General features: G+C 47.6%; 6 protein-coding genes across 7 annotated transcripts; 3 read left to right on the forward strand and 3 right to left on the reverse strand.

Annotated features, from left to right (window-relative positions):
* Positions 1-167: 167 nt before the first annotated feature.
* Positions 168-6588, reverse strand: LOC108654756 (ATPase inhibitor mai-2, mitochondrial). The gene is made up of 4 exons (XM_018106286.3): positions 6459-6588; positions 6137-6223; positions 5682-5826; positions 168-484 (listed from the first exon to the last, which is right to left on the reverse strand). Exons 2-4 carry the CDS (start codon positions 6184-6186, stop codon positions 356-358), a joined length of 324 nt encoding a protein of 107 aa, XP_017961775.1. The 5' UTR covers positions 6187-6223; positions 6459-6588; the 3' UTR covers positions 168-355.
* On the forward strand, positions 1224-3042 carry yellow-d (L-dopachrome tautomerase yellow-d). The gene is made up of 3 exons (XM_018106282.3): positions 1224-1789; positions 1856-2605; positions 2682-3042. The coding sequence occupies exons 1-3, from the start codon at positions 1340-1342 to the stop codon at positions 2811-2813; spliced, it is 1332 nt and encodes a 443-aa protein (XP_017961771.1). The 5' UTR covers positions 1224-1339; the 3' UTR covers positions 2814-3042.
* Positions 3941-5654, forward strand: yellow-d2 (L-dopachrome tautomerase yellow-d2). Its single transcript, XM_018106283.3, has 2 exons — positions 3941-4387; positions 4502-5654. Exons 1-2 carry the CDS (start codon positions 4132-4134, stop codon positions 5548-5550), a joined length of 1305 nt encoding a protein of 434 aa, XP_017961772.1. The 5' UTR covers positions 3941-4131; the 3' UTR covers positions 5551-5654.
* Positions 6589-6777: 189 nt separating the features above from the next.
* Positions 6778-12957, forward strand: vir (VIR_N domain-containing protein). Its single transcript, XM_018106281.3, has 6 exons — positions 6778-6987; positions 7054-7742; positions 7809-9430; positions 9493-11470; positions 11532-12605; positions 12672-12957. Exons 1-6 carry the CDS (start codon positions 6922-6924, stop codon positions 12850-12852), a joined length of 5610 nt encoding a protein of 1869 aa, XP_017961770.1. The 5' UTR covers positions 6778-6921; the 3' UTR covers positions 12853-12957.
* On the reverse strand, positions 12875-14125 carry Mthfs (methenyltetrahydrofolate synthetase). Its single transcript, XM_018106284.3, has 4 exons — positions 13933-14125; positions 13542-13737; positions 13224-13479; positions 12875-13168 (listed from the first exon to the last, which is right to left on the reverse strand). The coding sequence occupies exons 2-4, from the start codon at positions 13653-13655 to the stop codon at positions 12933-12935; spliced, it is 606 nt and encodes a 201-aa protein (XP_017961773.1). The 5' UTR covers positions 13656-13737; positions 13933-14125; the 3' UTR covers positions 12875-12932.
* A 533-nt stretch (positions 14126-14658) lies between these two features.
* Positions 14659-16054, reverse strand: St1 (Sulfotransferase 1). Of its 2 annotated transcripts, none has more exons than XM_018106974.3 (3): positions 15615-16054; positions 15029-15559; positions 14659-14958 (listed from the first exon to the last, which is right to left on the reverse strand). In XM_018106974.3, the coding sequence occupies exons 1-3, from the start codon at positions 15947-15949 to the stop codon at positions 14787-14789; spliced, it is 1038 nt and encodes a 345-aa protein (XP_017962463.1). In that variant the 5' UTR covers positions 15950-16054; the 3' UTR covers positions 14659-14786. The 2 variants fall into 2 exon arrangements, with proteins under 2 accessions (XP_017962463.1, XP_017962462.1); XM_018106973.3 differs by having other exon boundaries at positions 14659-14973.
* Positions 16055-16534: the final 480 nt, after the last annotated feature.

The raw sequence follows: 16534 nt of genomic DNA on the forward strand, positions 1-16534 counted from the left end.
CTTGATTACAATGTATTTATTCATGAAGTTTGACCACTCCCGTTGCAAAGCAAATCGCAAACGTTGTCATCTCTTAGATGATTCAAATTAAAATTGTAATTAAATCATATTTATCAATGAAGGCGACCGAGGCGACCCGACCCGACTGACGGCGGCAGCAAAACAAATTTACTTAAAAGTTGTATATGCCAGAAGCAAAAATATCAAAAAACAGTTTTTATTTAAGCATTTAAACAGTTCGGTTTAAGCTTTAAGAACAATACAAACAAAATCTCTAAATGCATTTAAGTAAATGTCATATCATAGTTTCAGGTGATGTGAAAGCTGCGTTGTGTTGGTTGCTTTGTTGCTTGGTTCACTTGTTCAGGTTGTCGAGGAACTGCTTGTGACGCTGGATGGCCTCCTCGTGCTCCTTGATCTGCTGATGATGGAATTCGGCCTGATGGATCTGATCGTTCTTCAAGCGCTCCAGCTGCTCCCTTTGCTATAAGCAGAACAAAAATGGTCGTTAAAGAAAGTAATTAGCAAATTTAATCACGAGAGCACTCAAACGTTATTCTGTCTTAATTATAGCTTGACAATAACTGACAACATCTATTATCTTTCGCATTATTTACAGACAACAGCGACTACGCTTATAAAGCCGCTTAACAATGGGCCAAAGCCCCAGTGTCTGAGTGTCAACGCGAATATTAAGCAAAAACGATTTTTTAGCACACACTTGACAGAATACAAACAACTCTCCAGCCAACCCCGAAAAAAAAACCCAAAAAAAACAAAAAGCATGTCACTCTATGCAAATTAGCCAGCTACCATATTATTAGCTTACGAGCGAGAGAACATAAGAGCCAATAAAGAGAAAAAAGAGGTGGGGAAAAAACGGCCAGCATATAATCAGTGCTGCTGCGGCAGTAGCAGTAGCATCTGCCTGAGATCCACACGCTGACCAAAGTCAACCCTGAACCTGATTCTGTATCAGTTGTATTGGCTATAGGCTGGCTCTGCCGGCCAACCAGTTTTAGTTGTGCGTCGCCAGTTGAAGTGACAAAAGCGCGAGTAAAAGCAAAGACTCTGCCAAGAAAGTGAGCATTGCTACCAACACAACTGGCCGCGCAGAGGGTGTCCAGCCACAAAGCAAACACACATACAGCTAATTAAAAGTCAATTCTCATGAAAAAAAAGCTTAGCTTTAGCTAAATTATTGTATAAATATATAATACCTATCAGTTCCAAAAAAATAAACAAATACACGCACCCATCAAATTCTATATAAGCAGCTGATAAGCGCAGACCAGATCAATTCCATATAGCTCATTGACAACTTCGGAAATCATTCAAGATGAAACGTTTGCGCAACAGCATGTGGATTGTGCCGCTGCTGCTGGTCGTCGGAGCGAGCTTTGGCGTTTTGGCTGCCGGCTACACTGGTGGGGTGAGCAGCCATCTTGGAGGTGCGCGACCCGTGCGCTCTTTGGAGACGCTGAAGGAATGGCAGCAGTTGGAGTACGGCTTTGCCTCGGACCGGGATCGGCAGAAGGCGCAGTCGGATGGCAATTTGATGCCTGGCTATGGCACGCCCATTGATGTGCAGCCCCATTATCTGCCCAATGGACAGGTGCGCATCTTCACCACAGTGCCACGCTTCGTCACCGGCATACCCTATACCCTGGCCACAGTCTCCGAGCGGTCGGGCCGCAATGGACCCCAGTTGCAGCCGTATCCGGGCTACAATTGGCATAACAACAATGGCGACAACTGTGACCAGATTACGTCAGCATTCCGTGTGTCTGTGAGTAGTTCGAGCTGTTCGGGACATAGAATAGGAAATCTAAACTCTTTCTTCTGCTATTGATAGATCAACGAGTGCAATCAGATGTGGGTCATTGATTCGGGCAATGTGGGTGGTGTGCAACACTGTCCGCCACAGTTGCTGAAGTTTGACCTGAGCACCGATAGTCTGCTGCATCGCTTCCGTTTGCCCAACGATACCTATGTGGCTCACGCTTCGATACTCATCGCAACCAATCTGCTGACGCAGGACCCGCCGCCGCGTGGCAACTGTGCCCGCACCATGATCTATATACCGGACGTGAACTACCACGGACTCATCGTCTACGATCATCAGGCCGATGCCGCCTGGCGCATTCAGAATCGCTTCATGTACCCGGATCCCGACTATGGCCGCCACACCATTGCCGGCGAGAGCTTCACTCTGATGGACGGCATCTTTACCGTGAACAATGACAGGCAGAATCTCTACTTCCATGCACTGGCCAGCATCAGCGAGTACTCTGTGCCGCTCAGCTTGATCAACCGGCGACAGAACTGGGCAGAGGATTCGGGTGCCATGGAGGATCAATTCAAGCTGCTGGGCAGGCGTAAGAGCGAGTGTGCCGCCTCTGCTATGGACAGTCGCAACAATCTCTACTGTGTCACCCTCAATCCGATCAAGCTATTCGCCTGGAACACGAACACGCCCTACACCACACGCTACTTTGGCAATCTGCCAGCCAAATCCAGCGAGCTGCAGTTCGTTAGCGGCATGAAAGTCGTGCGCAATCCTGGCGGTCAGGAGGAGCTCTGGATGCTCTCCAATCGTTTTCAGGTTAGATATAGCTTCGACTAGCCTCTTGCGCTCGGTCTACTGAACTATGTTAATTTTTTTATTTGTTTTTCTATAGAAAATTTCGGCGGGCACATTGAACTCGAACGAGGTTAACTTCCGCATCATGCGTCGGCAGCTCGACGATATTCACAGCGGCATGTATTTCGCCAGCGACGATGACCTGACCAATCGTCTGATCTTTACTTAAGCTCCACAGTAAACAGTTATAGCTAAGCATCAGTTGAATATTTAAATACAATATACTTAAATATCTAAGGCTTTCACAAGGCGCAATAGCTAATTACCTATATAGTATAGTTAACACTCGTTAAAGTAAATATTCAAATATCCCAAAGCTCTGCTTCTATATTAATATAAAATATATATCCTATAATTTTATCAGACAATTAAAATACTTATGAATTATGATGATTGCAGTCATTATACAAGAATTTCGTATTCCTTACAATTTGAATACCTGCACTTGATCAAAAATGAAAACAAAAACAAAAAAAAAAAAAAAACAAATCTGACACGTTTTCAAAACACATTATACAGGGTGGTTTTGTTCGTGATACAATGCTACGCGTTGTTGTATTACTATCGCTTATATTTTTGTCATCAAGTTCATAAGTCGCCTTATCGCTAATGCTACGCATTGAAGATGAATTCGCGCCAACACATGGAGCGAGTGGAATTTGTTTTACGGCAACAAGTTAACAATATTTAAGCGGGATCCGGTTATAAATAAAAATGGCAAAAGGCTATAAAGAGGGCTTTCAAAACGACCAATTTATACTCTCTAATGACAGCTTATACTAACTAGAGTAGTCTAAGCAACTAACTGAGAAATAGCTCTTTATATTCTTTCTTTCTATTTAGCTGCTCACTAACCCAGTTTCAATACAAAAGAAATTTGAGCAGAGAAACTTGCAATAATATAATAATATAAATATATCTACCTAAAAACCTCGCCCTAAATGAAAATTTCATGGGAATTTTTTAGCCAAGGCACACAAAAACAAATATTATACCAAAGCAGCGCGAATTTCAGCTCAGCTTTGTTGATATTCACGAGCAAAAAAAGGGTGTCAACACGGGCTTAAGCAAACAGCGAAATCAGTTAACAAAAAGTCTTAACGACTTTCGTTAGAGTATATGTAATTTATTGTTACAACACATATATAGGGGGGGCAATGGACTCTACCTTGACGCCGTGTATTGCATCGAGTGGAAGCTGGAAGTAACTGGAAGTGGCTGGAAGGCAGGGGCATAATTAGTGCCCCGCATCGCACTGCTTTGCCAGATTTGTTTTCGGGCAGCAGTGGACTTTAACAAGATCGTTACAATGAGAATTTAATGCAAGCTTTCAATTGGCAATTAAACCAGTTTACCACAAAGCTGACCCAATTGATCAGGTCTGGTCGGTCGGCTGATAGCCGGATTAGAAAGACATGGGCCGTTCGCTGGCGACGCGAGCGCAGTAACTGTTTTGGCCTTACGTGGAGCACATCGTGCGAAAGTGAATGGATTACAGCAGCATGCATTGCCAGCATTGCATAAGGATAATTGCTCTAGTTAGCTGTTTGATTGCCATTGTGGCAGGACAGTATGCCACAGCACCAGGCATTGAATACCACTCCAAGGCCTTGGAAAGAGTCTTTGAGGCGCGCAACTTGGAGCTAGGCTTTCCGACGCCAAAGGAACGTGAGCGTGTCCTGCGCGCCGGCCTTTATGATCCTGACAGTGTTGTGCCCATCGATGTGGATGTCTACTATACACGTAAGTAAATGAGTTTGGATATTAATCAAATGCAAGGCAAAAAGCTTCAATGCTGACATCATTCGCCTTTGTTGTACATCGAGTTTAACTTAATGTGAACTTTCTCTCGCTTAGATGGTGACAAAACACCCTCGATCTTTGTGACAATACCTCGCTTCACTAAGGGCGTTCCCTACTCCCTGGCCTATGTCACCAACGAGGTGCGGGAGAACGGCACCGAGCTACGAGCCTATCCCAGCTACGATTGGCATCAATCTCATGGCGCTGACTGCAACGGGCTGACTTCCGTTTATCGCACACAGATTGACGAGTGCGGTCGCATGTGGATACTGGACAGTGGGGAGATTGACTTTGTGCAGCACTGCCCACCGCAGCTGTACGCCCTTGATCTGGCCAGTGGGGGCGTGGTGCATCACTACCGCTTGCCACAAGATGTGTACAAGACGGGCGTAAGTCGCTTTGTAACGCCCACTATTGAGATGGATGCGAAGAATTGCGATGTGGGGCATGTATACATGGCTGACTCCATTGGAGATGGCATTGTGGTCTATGATGTGGCTGCCCAGAAATCGTGGCGCATCGAGAACAAGTACACCTATCCGCATCCGGACTTTGGCACTTTCAAGATAGCCGGCGAGAGTTTCCAGCTGTGGGATGGCAGTGTGGCCATGTCACTGACGCCACACGGACTGGCGGGGCATTTGGAGCGCATGCTCTACTTCCACTCGCTGTCCAGCGACTGGCAAATGGCAATTCCCCTGAGTGTGGTTAATAATGGAAGCATCTGGAAGCGGAACGATGTCAGTGCAGGGCTCGATCAATTTATACTCCTAGGCAAACGAGGCAGCCAATGTGTGGCCGCCGCCATGAGCGAGACAGGCATGTTGCTCTGCGGCTTGGTGCAGCCGCCCAGTATACTGGCTTGGAATATACGTCAATCATATACCCCTGAGAATATGGCCCTGTTAATAGAGGACGAGCAACGGCTGCAGTTCGTCAGTGGACTGAAGATTGTCAGAAACCACGAGGGCAAGGAGGAGATTTGGGCGCTCTCTAATCGCTTGCAAAAGGCTTTTGGTACTGGGCTGAATTTCAAGGAAGTTAATTATCGTATACAGAAGTGCGGCATCTACGAGCTGCTGAATGGATTGCCCTGCCACTAGGCTCAATTATTCGATTATTCTATATTTATTAGCGGATTTTCAAGATTTCTCATGTAGCCTCTAATGCTATTTAAATAAATTGTAAATATTTTTATCCACTTAAAGTTCAAGTTGAACTGTAGTTCACTCACCTTTTTGTAGAAGTATTCCTCCTCACGTGCAGCCTCCAGTTTTCCGAAGGCGCCGCCAGCTTCACGAATGGAGCCGCCGCCACCACCGCCCTTGCCGGCGCCACTGCCCAAGTCGCCGACCTGGCTGCCGCTCATTTTCGCCAATCTGTAGGTGCAGCGCAATACATTGAAGCATTAGAATTTTTGCGCAGGTTATGTAATAGGAAGTCATAAGCCGAAACACAAACACACATATTTATATATATATACACACACACACACTCAAACAACTTGTGCCGGGTCAAGCGTAAAGAAATTTCGGGGCTCTATTTGTTTATCTTATCGGCACAATTTACAAAGTGTACATATAAATAGATATCTGTATGTAAGCGCATTAAGAAAATTTTAGTTTTTCAAGCCATTTTTTTGTGTAAAGGCGTTAGCCAATTAGCATTTAATTAGAGTAAATAACTTACTGCACTCCAGCTGGGTACAAACGGGCTGCGCTACGACGTACAACGAACATTTTTCTCAAAAAGTTATGCAAAAATTTGTGTTAAAATCTAAAAAGAGAAAAAAAACAGTTATTAAAACATACGATGATATGCGAGAAGTCGTTCAAGCTCAGTTGCATTCAACTCAAAAATTAACAAAGAAAAGTCTTTAGTATAAACATTGTATCTAGATATATATGTGTGTATATTTATTTTTCATACAAAGAAAAGCATTCAATAATATGTATGAACATTTATATATGTATATACCAGAAAGAACTTTTTGTGGCGCAAAAAAACGTACCTGACTCTTCTGCGTGTCAAACTTGTATGTAGAAGTGTGGCCGAAGCTTCTAGCCGGTTGTTCTTAGAGTTGCCAGTGTGTACGAGCTGTTGAGGCTGCCACCTATGGTTCCTTTTATTTGATGAGCATCGTAATCAAATTTGTGCAACTTATCATACAAGTTGTCAAGCATGTTGGATTTTAGCCATGGATTTCACATCGAGCATTAACACGTATTTATATTTAGTCTGAGGTGATACAATCTCTAGTTGACTATTTATGTCTATTTAAGATCGCAGGTCTGATACTTCATCATGCAACATTTTAATCGGGTGGCAACGCCATTTTGGTATTTTTAAGAGAGCGCCGCAACGTTCACACTTAAAGAGCTCTCAATAAAAATTTTGCCGACTGACGCTTGTTTATTTGTTTAATATAAATTTACTCAATTTATCGCGTAAGTGGGGCAATATCGCTAGCCAAAATGGCCGACGCCGACGATGGAGCTGAGTTATTGTTCTTCGACACTTTCTCACATGAAGAAGTTACCGTAAGTATAATCTGAATTTTCTTATATCAACATGCGTGTATTGAAAACATATCGCAACTGTTGCAGGATATCAACTTGGACTTGGTTCAGTTCCCGAAGCCCGTGTTTATAACACAAGTGCGTATTATACCATTGGGTGCGCGAGTTCAAGCGGACTTTCCCGGCGGCGTTCGTCTAGGTGCCACGAATCCGTCCAAGTTCGATCTAGAGTTCTTTGTCAATGATTTGGGTATGCCGGGTGCCTCAGCGTTTGAGAATCTTGGCTTGTTGCGCTATAACCAAAACGACTGCATACATCTGGACTGTTCGCAAGAGAAAATACCAACTGATGGTCTTGTGTTACGTGGCTGGTATAGCGCCATTACGTTAGCTGTATATGGCATACTAACCAACAATGTGACTGAGCCAATTGCTAGCCCAACTTTACCGTGCGAGCCAGCAATGACTGGACCCGAAATTTGCAATCTAAGCGGAGAGGTTCTCCTGCCCGATGAAGTGATCAAAGATGATTGGTCGGAGCCAATGCAGACTGAGCTGATGACTGCTTCTGCACACAAGGCTAGCGTCAGTGTCAGCGACTACGAGCACGATGATATCGAATATGGCATGTCGCGCGACCACTACCATCAGCATGCTGACGACGAGACGCGCGAATTGCGACGCATGCGACGGTCTACGCATTCTACTGATCACTCTCCACCGCCGCTACGCACGCACACGCACTCAGAGAGCAATGACAGGGAATACTTGCGCTGGTGAGTACTCTCATGGTTTTATCACTCCACTCTCAATTTCTCATGCTTCAAAATATCCATTAACAGCTCACGCGACAAGGCGCCGCGTGATTGGTCGCGCTCACCGGAGTACTCCAGTCACAGAGCGCGACGCAAGCGCTCAGAGCGCTCTCGCTCCGATGCAGATGAACACAAGTGGCCTCGTACGCCTCCCGTTTCAATCGACTCGCCAACACGTCCTCGCTCTCCAGATACCATGGACTATGACGACGACGATACACGCTCGCCTTATAAGCTGCAGAGCTCGCATGGCTATCGCCACTCTTCGGAGTCGTTACCACGAGAGCGTGAAGAAGAAGAGCGAGATCGTGAAAGAGAACGCTCTGAAACACCGCAAGAGCAGTTTGAGCCCATTCTAAGTGATGACGAAATCTTAGGGGACGATATAGAAGACGAAGACGATGGAGTGGATGCGGCTGCTGCAGCAGAGTATGAGCGTGAGCTGGAGGCAGCTGCAGCAGCCGCACCACCTGCCATAGACGCCTTCGAGCCATGGCAACGTCCGCTCCAGAAATACGATGGCGACTTGCTGACTCATTTCAGCAAAGAGCTCGATACACTGCGGCTACTCTTCAAGAAGCTATCTCTGCAGATCAGATGGGACAATGTGAGTGCCTTTAACGAAGAGCACGGCGGAGTCACTGTAGACGAGCGAGAGCAGTTCGTCTACCTGGGCGAGCAATTAAATATTCAACTGGGCTACTTAACGCAGCACTACAAGCGCCGCAATTTTGTGCTCCAGCAGTTTTTCAAGAACGATGAGTCGCATTTGCGTCAAGCAGCGAACATTTTACAGATTGCATTGAGCTTCCAGGCGGCCTGCATGCAACCACAACCAGCATTTAAAATACGACATATCAAGCTGGGCGCACGCATGGCTGAGTTGTTGTGCAACAACGAGCAGCTGTTCCGACATCTGCTGCAGCAGCACAACTTTGATCCGTTCGAAGCCGTCTTCAGTCTCTATCAGGAGCCCTACATGGCACTGTCTATAAAACTGCAGCTGCTTAAAGCTGTCTACGCCATGTTGGACACCCAATTGGGCATTAAGCATTTCCTGGGCGGCAACACCAATGGCTATCAGCTCATTATCGAGTCTATCAAGACGGCCAAGCTCACACGCACCAAATACGCCCTGCAGGCCATCATAAAAAAGCTGCACCTCTACGAAGCATTGGAGAGTGTGCGCAACAGCTGCAATCAGCTCTTTGTTCGCAAAGTGGAACGGCCGCCACAGCAGATCTGTCAGGAAATCGAGTATGCGTTTGAGATGATTATGGATGCTTTGGTAGCCAACCAGCTGAGCTTTCAGCAGCCGCGTCGATTTCTGCCCGTCTCCAAGAAGTTCGAAGTGGTCACCGATCCCAATGCACAGCGAAGCTTTGGCAATGCGCTGCAATCCTACTTCAAACAGCATGCGCTGGCCGAATCCCTGCTGCTGATTCTAAGCAATGCCAAGGAACTACCAGCCACCACATTCCTTTGCACGCTGGATCTGATGCATGCTCTGCTCAAATCGCACGTGGGCATAGACTACTTTGTGGACGATGCGTTCGAGGCGACACAACTTATTGTGGCCATACTTCTGGGTCTGGATGAAGTGCCCACCATGCCCAAGCCAGAAATAGAAAAGGAGGAGGAAGAGACTGGTAAGTGACTGGCATAGGTCTAGCTTTTATGCAATACCTATATATACCTATAAATATTGCAGTTAAGTCTGAGGAACCGGATAAGCCTTTGGACACATCAGACAGCTCCGATAAGGAAGCAGAGGTAAAAGCTGAGGGAGCAGCTGCTGCAACTGTGGCCATTGACGTTGCCGTACAAACGGAGCCCACGCCAGTCAAAGCACCTCAAAAGCTGGCGCCCGTCCTTCGGCCCGTGTTGCCACGCTTAGCCCGCCTGGGGATCGAGTTGGCCTACAAAGTGCAGACGCGCTATCACCTGGATGCGATTGTGTTCACGGCAGCACTGCCTGAGTACGATGCCATCACAGTGGCCACACATATGCACGCAATATACTCACAGACCTGCGACCCGGCAGGTCGTCAGCACACCATCGAGGTGCTGGGACTGAATAATAATCTAAAGATTTGCATGGACCTCATCAAAAAGGAACAGCGGCTGCAAGCGCAGCGACAGCTGAGCTCGCCAGGCACCAAATACAAGAGTCCAGTGCTCAGCTATGCGGTGGACATGGTGGATTGCTGTGTGCGCTATTGTGAACAGCTGGACTACCTGATCGAGCATGGCGCTGTCATATTGGAGCTGGCCAAGAACCACGAGACCTTTGAGCCATCTGTGTCGGCCGTGCTGCAGGAGATGTATGTGTATATGAAGCCATTGGAGGCCATTAATGTGTTTATCTACGATGACATCATGCCCCTAGTTGAGGTGATTGGGCGATCTCTTGACTATCTTACCACTTTCCCTGGGGATTTGATTATGGCCTTGAGAATACTGCGTTATCTGGTCACCACGAAGTCGACACCGCCACCCGGCGTCAAGCAGTCCAAACGGCCGGACACGGAGGAGTTGAAACATCGCTTTGTGGCCCTCCAGCTGTACGCTGCGGATGGCGTACAGCTAATGATTCAGATAATGGAACGTCTGTGCACTTACTTTGAGCAGCCCGGAATGCATGCACCCGCTTTAATGACCATTCAGGGCGTGCACTGCTGCCAGATTATGTTGCCCACGCTGCAAATTCTACGCGAACTGCTCTCCTATGCCATACTGTGCCGCGATGGCGCCTTCAAAGACCTGACTTCGATCGATCATCTGGTTAAGGTATACTTCCTGTTGTACTATTATCCCACGCGTTGTCAGGCGGGTGCTGAGGTGGAACAGTGCAAGCTGGAAGTGGTACAAACACTGTTGGCCTATACGCAGCCGCATGAGCAAGACGAGGAGTCGTTGCATAAGTCCCTCTGGACGCAAATGATACGCGAGGTGCTGAAGAACATTGACGGGCCGGCCAACTTTATACCGGGCCTGAAGCTACTGGCGGAATTGTTGCCACTGCCGTTGCCCATGCCACAGCCACTGAGCGATCAACTGAAGCAGCAGCACAAGCAGCGTTTGATCACTGAACGCAAGTTATGGTCTGCTCACTTGCATCCGCAGAGCGGACAAATTGCCAAGCTGGTGGAAGCGCTGGCGCCTTCAAGTTTCCCGCAGCTGTCCGAGCTGCTGCAGCGCGTCTGCATGCAGCTATCAGACCTGGCGCCCAACATGACGCTGCTCATTGCAAAGACCATTATGGAACTGCTGTGCAATGAATACCAAAGCTCCAATTGCATGCCGACCACGAATCTGGAGCGTCTGCTACGTTTCTCCACGCGGCTTTGTGCATTTGCGCCTCTTAAGAGCTCCATGTTGTCCATATTGTCGGGCAAGTTCTGGGAGCTGTTCCAGTCGCTGCTGTCGTTGAACGAGTTCAACGAGGTGGTCTCCAATTGCCAGGAGGCAGTGCATCGCATACTCGACAGTTTCCTAGACTCTGGCATCTCCTTAATTTCACATAAATCCACAGCGCATCCAGCGCTCAATTTGTCGGCTGCACTGCCGCCCAAAGAACTAATCCCACGCGTCATCGATGCTGTGTTCAGTAATCTGGCCAGCGTGGAGGTCACTCACGGAATTTCCATCTTGGCTGTGCGTAATCTGGTCATCCTGACAGAGCACGAGTAAGTGTCAAGCATAGATCTCTTAGTGAACCTGAACTAAGTTTGTTTTCTCTTTGTTTAGCTACACTTTCTATCATCTGGCGCAGTTGTTGAAGCAGAAGATTAGCGAGTTCCAGGCATGGATGGAACGTGTTATACTCCACAATGAGACGGTTGAGTATAATGCAAACATTGAGTCGTTAATTCTGTTGCTGCGCTCCCTGACTCAAATTGAGCCAGCTCCAGCAATGTCTGCCATGCCTAGCCGAACGCTTAAGCTGGGTCCATCTGAGCTCGCGCAGCTGCTTGAGTTTCAGGATGTGGAGCTGGACAAGCCGCCGGTCTTGCAGCGCATACTTAAAGTGCTCGAGAAGCACAAGGCCGTGGCCAATGAGGCGGCTCTGTGTGATTTGAAACAGCTTATCGCCCTGCAGGCATCCAAACAGGAGCAAGAGACGCAGCCAACAACGACTGCCTCAGTAGAGACACCAAATGAAGGCGATGCAAATGCAACAGGTGGAAGCAACGTCAGCACAGGACCACTCAACATTGAGCCATATCTGCCACAAGCTGAGGGCATTGTCACCCAGTACGAGGCACGCCCCATATTTACACGCTTCTGTGCGACGGCTGAGAATGCCCAGCTGACTGCGCGTTACTGGCTGGAGCCGCTGCCAATTGAGGTCATTGAGGATATGGACGAGCCGCTGTACGAGCGCATTGCCTGCGACTTGACTGATTTGGCCAATGTGTGCTTAAATCCCGATCTGAATCTCACGGGCGATTGCAAGCGTGTGCTGCATTTATCTGGCTCTCCGCAATCCAATCGCGAGATGACACCCACAGCGCCTTGTTTCCGTACGCGACGTGTCGAGGTGGAGCCCGCGACGGGCCGGCCTGAAAAGAAGATGTTCGTAAGTGCGGTGCGAGGACGCGGCTTTGCACGGGCTCCACCCTCCCGTGGGGACTTATTCCGCTCCAGACCGCCAAACACATCACGACCACCATCGCTACACGTGGATGATTTCCTGGCGCTGGAGACGTGCGGTGCACAGCCCACCGGGCCCACAGGCTACAACAAAATACCTTCAATGTTGCGCGGCTCGCGCGTAGGTCGTAATCGCGGCTCACGCATATCAGCGGCAGCTGCCTACAGGTAAAGAGCTCGACGTTTTGTAAAAATAGCATCTTTATCAGTTTTGTTTTCCTCTCTCGCTTGCAGGCAGAAGAAGCTCTTACGCATCGGGTCGCCCTCCAATTGGTCTGAGACGACGGGCACGGCGTATCGTTCGGGCGCTGCTGAAGGGCATTTCAGCAGCAGCGACTCGCACTACACTTCGCCCCACTACAGTGGACGACCACGTGGGCGTGGCCTGCGCTCCAGACCGCCCTATTTGCGCTAGGAACGGCGCCAGTACTTGCATATATCAAACGTGTTTTGTTTATATTTGATTTATACAATTTGTATGTAAAGTAATTAAACTTAAGCATTCTCTGTAATCACACAATTCAAGCGCACGTCGTGATCCTCCATGGGCAGCTCCTCGTTGCTGACGATCTGCTCATTGAGGGCCAGTGCCATAATGGTTGTCTTCTTGTGCGGATACTTTTCGGCGTGCTGCTTCAGATATTTGTCATAGTAGCCCATGCCGTGGCCCATGCGATCGCCGCTGCGCGTGAATGCGACGCCGGGCACGATAAACAGATCGATGCCATGTCCTGCAGGAGAGATTGAGTACGCTACGCATAGGGATATCATACGGTCATTGTTTACCATTTGTCATGGCATCCTCGCGGCTCTCCTTGAAGTCGGGCTGCTTGATATTCCATTTGGTCAGCGGCAATCCCTCGTACTCGTTCATATCGCGCAGACGCACCATTTTCATCTTTGTGCCCTGATAGGTGGGCACGAAGACCATCTTCTCCAGCCTAAACATCTCGCGGATTATCGCAGTGGTGTCCAGCTCATCGCTGGTACTCAGATAGATGCTAACGCGCTGAGCCTGACGAAATGCCTCATTTTTCAGCACCTGCCGAAAACAGATGTTCGTAAGTCTAATCGGCGATCTAGATCTGACCTAAGCAAACTGACTCTGTCGGTCACTGCCTCCGATTGCCTTGCTATCATCTCGGGCGTTAAGCAACTGAGGACCTCCTTCATGCGCTTCCTCAGAGCTACCTTAAGGCTATTTTGGATGGCTGCCATGGCGAAGCACAGTGCACACACTCTTTGGACCGGAGAACGACTGACTTCAGCTTGCACTCATGCAGCCACTATAGCTCCCCCTCTGTGGATTAGTCGCTTATCAGTAAAACTGCGCATTATCAGTTTTTACCGACCACATGCTCTTCCTCCACCGATTCGTAAACAAGCAACAGGTCGGTTTGCATACATTGGTGTGCAGTTAGTTATTTGTATAAATTAATTGATAAGGCAATCACAAAGCTTGAGATTCACAGTGTTTATATAATTATTAACTTACATATTTGTATATTTATATAACGGTTCGCCTTGTCGTGCATTCACTGTAGCCCGATTGGCGTGCGCCCCCTTTTAAAACCAGCGATTGACACCTGATATTTAGCACTAAAAATGCCAGCAGTTGCTGCTATCAGTGCTGTCAGCGAGCCCGGGCACTCGTCGAATTTGGCTTTTTTCTCAATAATTTAGCCGCCAAATTTCAAAAGAGATGACGGTGTGAATAATTAAACTAAATTTATTCGAAAGAGTGAGAAGATAAATTAAATATTTTTAATTGAATAATTATTTAATATATATTTTCTTAAGATGCTGGCCAAAGTTATTAAGGGATATGCACTGAAGGGAATTCTCTATGTAATAAATCGAATGACAAACATGCCAAGGTTACACAAATATATTTTATTATATCGTATTGTAGGTTATCAGTCGTTCTCTGATTGTTTATCAAGTAGTAAAAGGTTATTTTAACTATTCCATAGTTTACATCGGTGCATTCAGCTCGAATTGTATTATTCAACTCAACTAAAATAGTTTTGCTGTTGCCCTTATATATGTATGTATGTATGTACACAAATAGAGAGGGACAGAGAGAGAGATAGAGTGGTAGTGCGAGAGAGAGAAAGAGATAACATATCTCTTACTTTTATAAATTCCTGATTAAGATTTATACGTTAAGTTCAAACTGATTGCTAATATTACACATTACACTTTACGCTAATCGTTGTAGTTATTTGCGTTGAAGTAAGGAGCCATTTATTGATAGCAAACAAACATACATATAAATTTAATGTTCTTCATACATTACACATTTATCACATTAGCTTATAATCTATTCGAAGTGATTAATGGATGCGCTCACAACAGTTTCTCGATAGTTGCCTGCTCATTGTACTTGCTGTAAGTTGCGAAGTCATCCATGTTCAATTTGTAGTCCCTCAGGTTGCCATCGGACCAAAGATCAAACTCGCGTATCACGTCCGCTGTCATTTCATCCTTGTGGCTGCCCACCACGCCCCGCCGCACAAATCTGTGTGGAGCAACGCTTTTTAGCCTTATGTAAGCGGATCTAAGTAGAGATCAGTGAAAGATTGACTCACCTGAACTCCTCCACTTCGCGGCCAGCTGCTGCCTTCATGCTCTCAAATTCCTTGGCGTGGTTGCAGGCGGGATTGTCGCGCATGCTCTCGAAGGAGAGATGCTGCTTCATCTGCTGCACCTGCTCAACGCTAACTGGGCGCTGCAGGAATCGGGCCACTTCGTTGATTACCTGATCGAGTTGGGTCTTCATGCGCTCGTAGCTGGTGAAGAAGATGTACGGCTCGTGGCGCAACTGCCAGAAGTCGAGCACGTGCGGCCAGCAGGGCGTGAAGTTCACATAGCCATCGATGAAGGAGTGCATGAAATCGTCCTTGGTGCCCTGATAGCCGACCATGCCACGCCAGTGATGGAAGTACGAGACGGCTGCGTCCTTGGGATTCCGATAGACGTAGATGATCTTCGGCTTCTTGGTCCAGACCTGGCGTGGCAGCAGCCAGGCGGGCAGATGGGACTTGATGAGGCGTGGCGAGCTTAATGCGTTGGCTGCCTCGATGGTGTCATGGGGCACGTTGGGCACAACGCCATTGAATCTATATTGACCAGAGGCTTAACTAGCTTCTCATTAGTCGGGTGTGGACAACTTACTCCAAAAATGGGGAGCGAATGGTCAGGTCCACGGACTTGGCCGTCTCAAAGTCGCACTGATTGAGCACCAGCCAAGCCAGCTCCTGCATCCAGGTGGTGCCGCACTTGGGCAGCGTGACGATCCACACATCATCCTCGCGCACCTCGAAGTCGTGCACGCGATCCAGCACGGGCTGGAAGGTGTCGGCCAGACGGCAGAAGCGCTGCTCCCAGTTGCCCACCACGGGCACGTTCGGCTTCCGGGTGGCGTAGATCGAGGAGTAGCCGCCGCTGATGGCCAGCTTGTCGATCTGCTCGAAGGGCACGCTTCTCGCAAAGAAACTCGACTCGGGCATAACGGAACAACGGTTGACTGATAAATTACGAATTTTCCAAATTGCTTAAAGACGCGCCCAACCGATCGCCTTCACAGTTTCCGCTGCATTAAATGCGTCTGCCATCGCTTCGGGAATATCGAGGCAGAATTTCTCGCCCTACGCTGAGTGCCAGAGATGCGCTCGTGAAGTGATGTGAAGAGCAGCAATGAGTGATGTGACTTGATAACTCAGCTCTGTTCATGTAGATTTACTCTTTTGGTAATCACTTTGCTACGATCACAGTCACAGTCAGCACAAGGCCTGGCTAGCATCACTAGCATCATTAGAACTGTCTATATAATGGGCATAAATATAAATATACTCATAAAAGCCATAACATTAATCACATTACTCAATAATGAACGTGAAGCGCCCGCTCAGCCCTTGCCTGAGCCGCATCACTAATGGAGCCGCAATCATCTCATACATACGTCTATAAGCGTATGCGTGTTATATAACTTGCAACAGACTCTCGTTTTTTGTGATCTTCGGTTTGATTTTCGAAATACTTGAAATGATCGGGTGCTGTAAGACTTTCTTTATGGAGGGCTTATGTTATGGGAC

This window comes from Drosophila navojoa, chromosome 5 (assembly GCF_054131105.1).
Source record: "Drosophila navojoa isolate 15081-1374.11 chromosome 5, UAZ_NAV_1.0, whole genome shotgun sequence".
NCBI classification, from domain to species: domain Eukaryota; kingdom Metazoa; phylum Arthropoda; class Insecta; order Diptera; family Drosophilidae; genus Drosophila; species Drosophila navojoa.

Excerpts from the sequence above, each read along its gene's own strand:
- yellow-d (XM_018106282.3), top strand. The coding sequence starts at position 1,340 with ATGAAACGTTTGCGCAACAGCATGTGGATTGTGCCGCTGCTGCTGGTC. Across the intron at positions 1,790-1,855 it reads CGTCAGCATTCCGTGTGTCT|ATCAACGAGTGCAATCAGAT; the intron begins GTGAGTAGTTCG and ends TGCTATTGATAG. Across the intron at positions 2,606-2,681 it reads TGCTCTCCAATCGTTTTCAG|AAAATTTCGGCGGGCACATT; the intron begins GTTAGATATAGC and ends GTTTTTCTATAG.
- yellow-d2 (XM_018106283.3), top strand. The coding sequence starts at position 4,132 with ATGGATTACAGCAGCATGCATTGCCAGCATTGCATAAGGATAATTGCT. Across the intron at positions 4,388-4,501 it reads TGTGGATGTCTACTATACAC|ATGGTGACAAAACACCCTCG; the intron begins GTAAGTAAATGA and ends TCTCTCGCTTAG.
- LOC108654756 (XM_018106286.3), bottom strand. The coding sequence starts at position 6,186 with ATGTTCGTTGTACGTCGTAGCGCAGCCCGTTTGTACCCAGCTGGAGTG. Across the intron at positions 5,827-6,136 it reads TTGTACCCAGCTGGAGTGCA|ATTGGCGAAAATGAGCGGCA; the intron begins GTAAGTTATTTA and ends CTGCACCTACAG. Across the intron at positions 485-5,681 it reads AGGAATACTTCTACAAAAAG|CAAAGGGAGCAGCTGGAGCG; the intron begins GTGAGTGAACTA and ends TTCTGCTTATAG.
- vir (XM_018106281.3), top strand. The coding sequence starts at position 6,922 with ATGGCCGACGCCGACGATGGAGCTGAGTTATTGTTCTTCGACACTTTC. Across the intron at positions 9,431-9,492 it reads AAAGGAGGAGGAAGAGACTG|TTAAGTCTGAGGAACCGGAT; the intron begins GTAAGTGACTGG and ends TAAATATTGCAG. Across the intron at positions 12,606-12,671 it reads TCAGCGGCAGCTGCCTACAG|GCAGAAGAAGCTCTTACGCA; the intron begins GTAAAGAGCTCG and ends TCTCGCTTGCAG.
- Mthfs (XM_018106284.3), bottom strand. The coding sequence starts at position 13,655 with ATGGCAGCCATCCAAAATAGCCTTAAGGTAGCTCTGAGGAAGCGCATG. Across the intron at positions 13,480-13,541 it reads CGGAGGCAGTGACCGACAGA|GTGCTGAAAAATGAGGCATT; the intron begins GTCAGTTTGCTT and ends TGTTTTCGGCAG. Across the intron at positions 13,169-13,223 it reads CGAGGATGCCATGACAAATG|GACATGGCATCGATCTGTTT; the intron begins GTAAACAATGAC and ends TCTCTCCTGCAG.
- St1 (XM_018106973.3), bottom strand. The coding sequence starts at position 15,949 with ATGCCCGAGTCGAGTTTCTTTGCGAGAAGCGTGCCCTTCGAGCAGATC. Across the intron at positions 15,560-15,614 it reads ATTCGCTCCCCATTTTTGGA|ATTCAATGGCGTTGTGCCCA; the intron begins GTAAGTTGTCCA and ends TGGTCAATATAG. Across the intron at positions 14,974-15,028 it reads CGCGAAGTGGAGGAGTTCAG|CGTTGCTCCACACAGATTTG; the intron begins GTGAGTCAATCT and ends AAGGCTAAAAAG.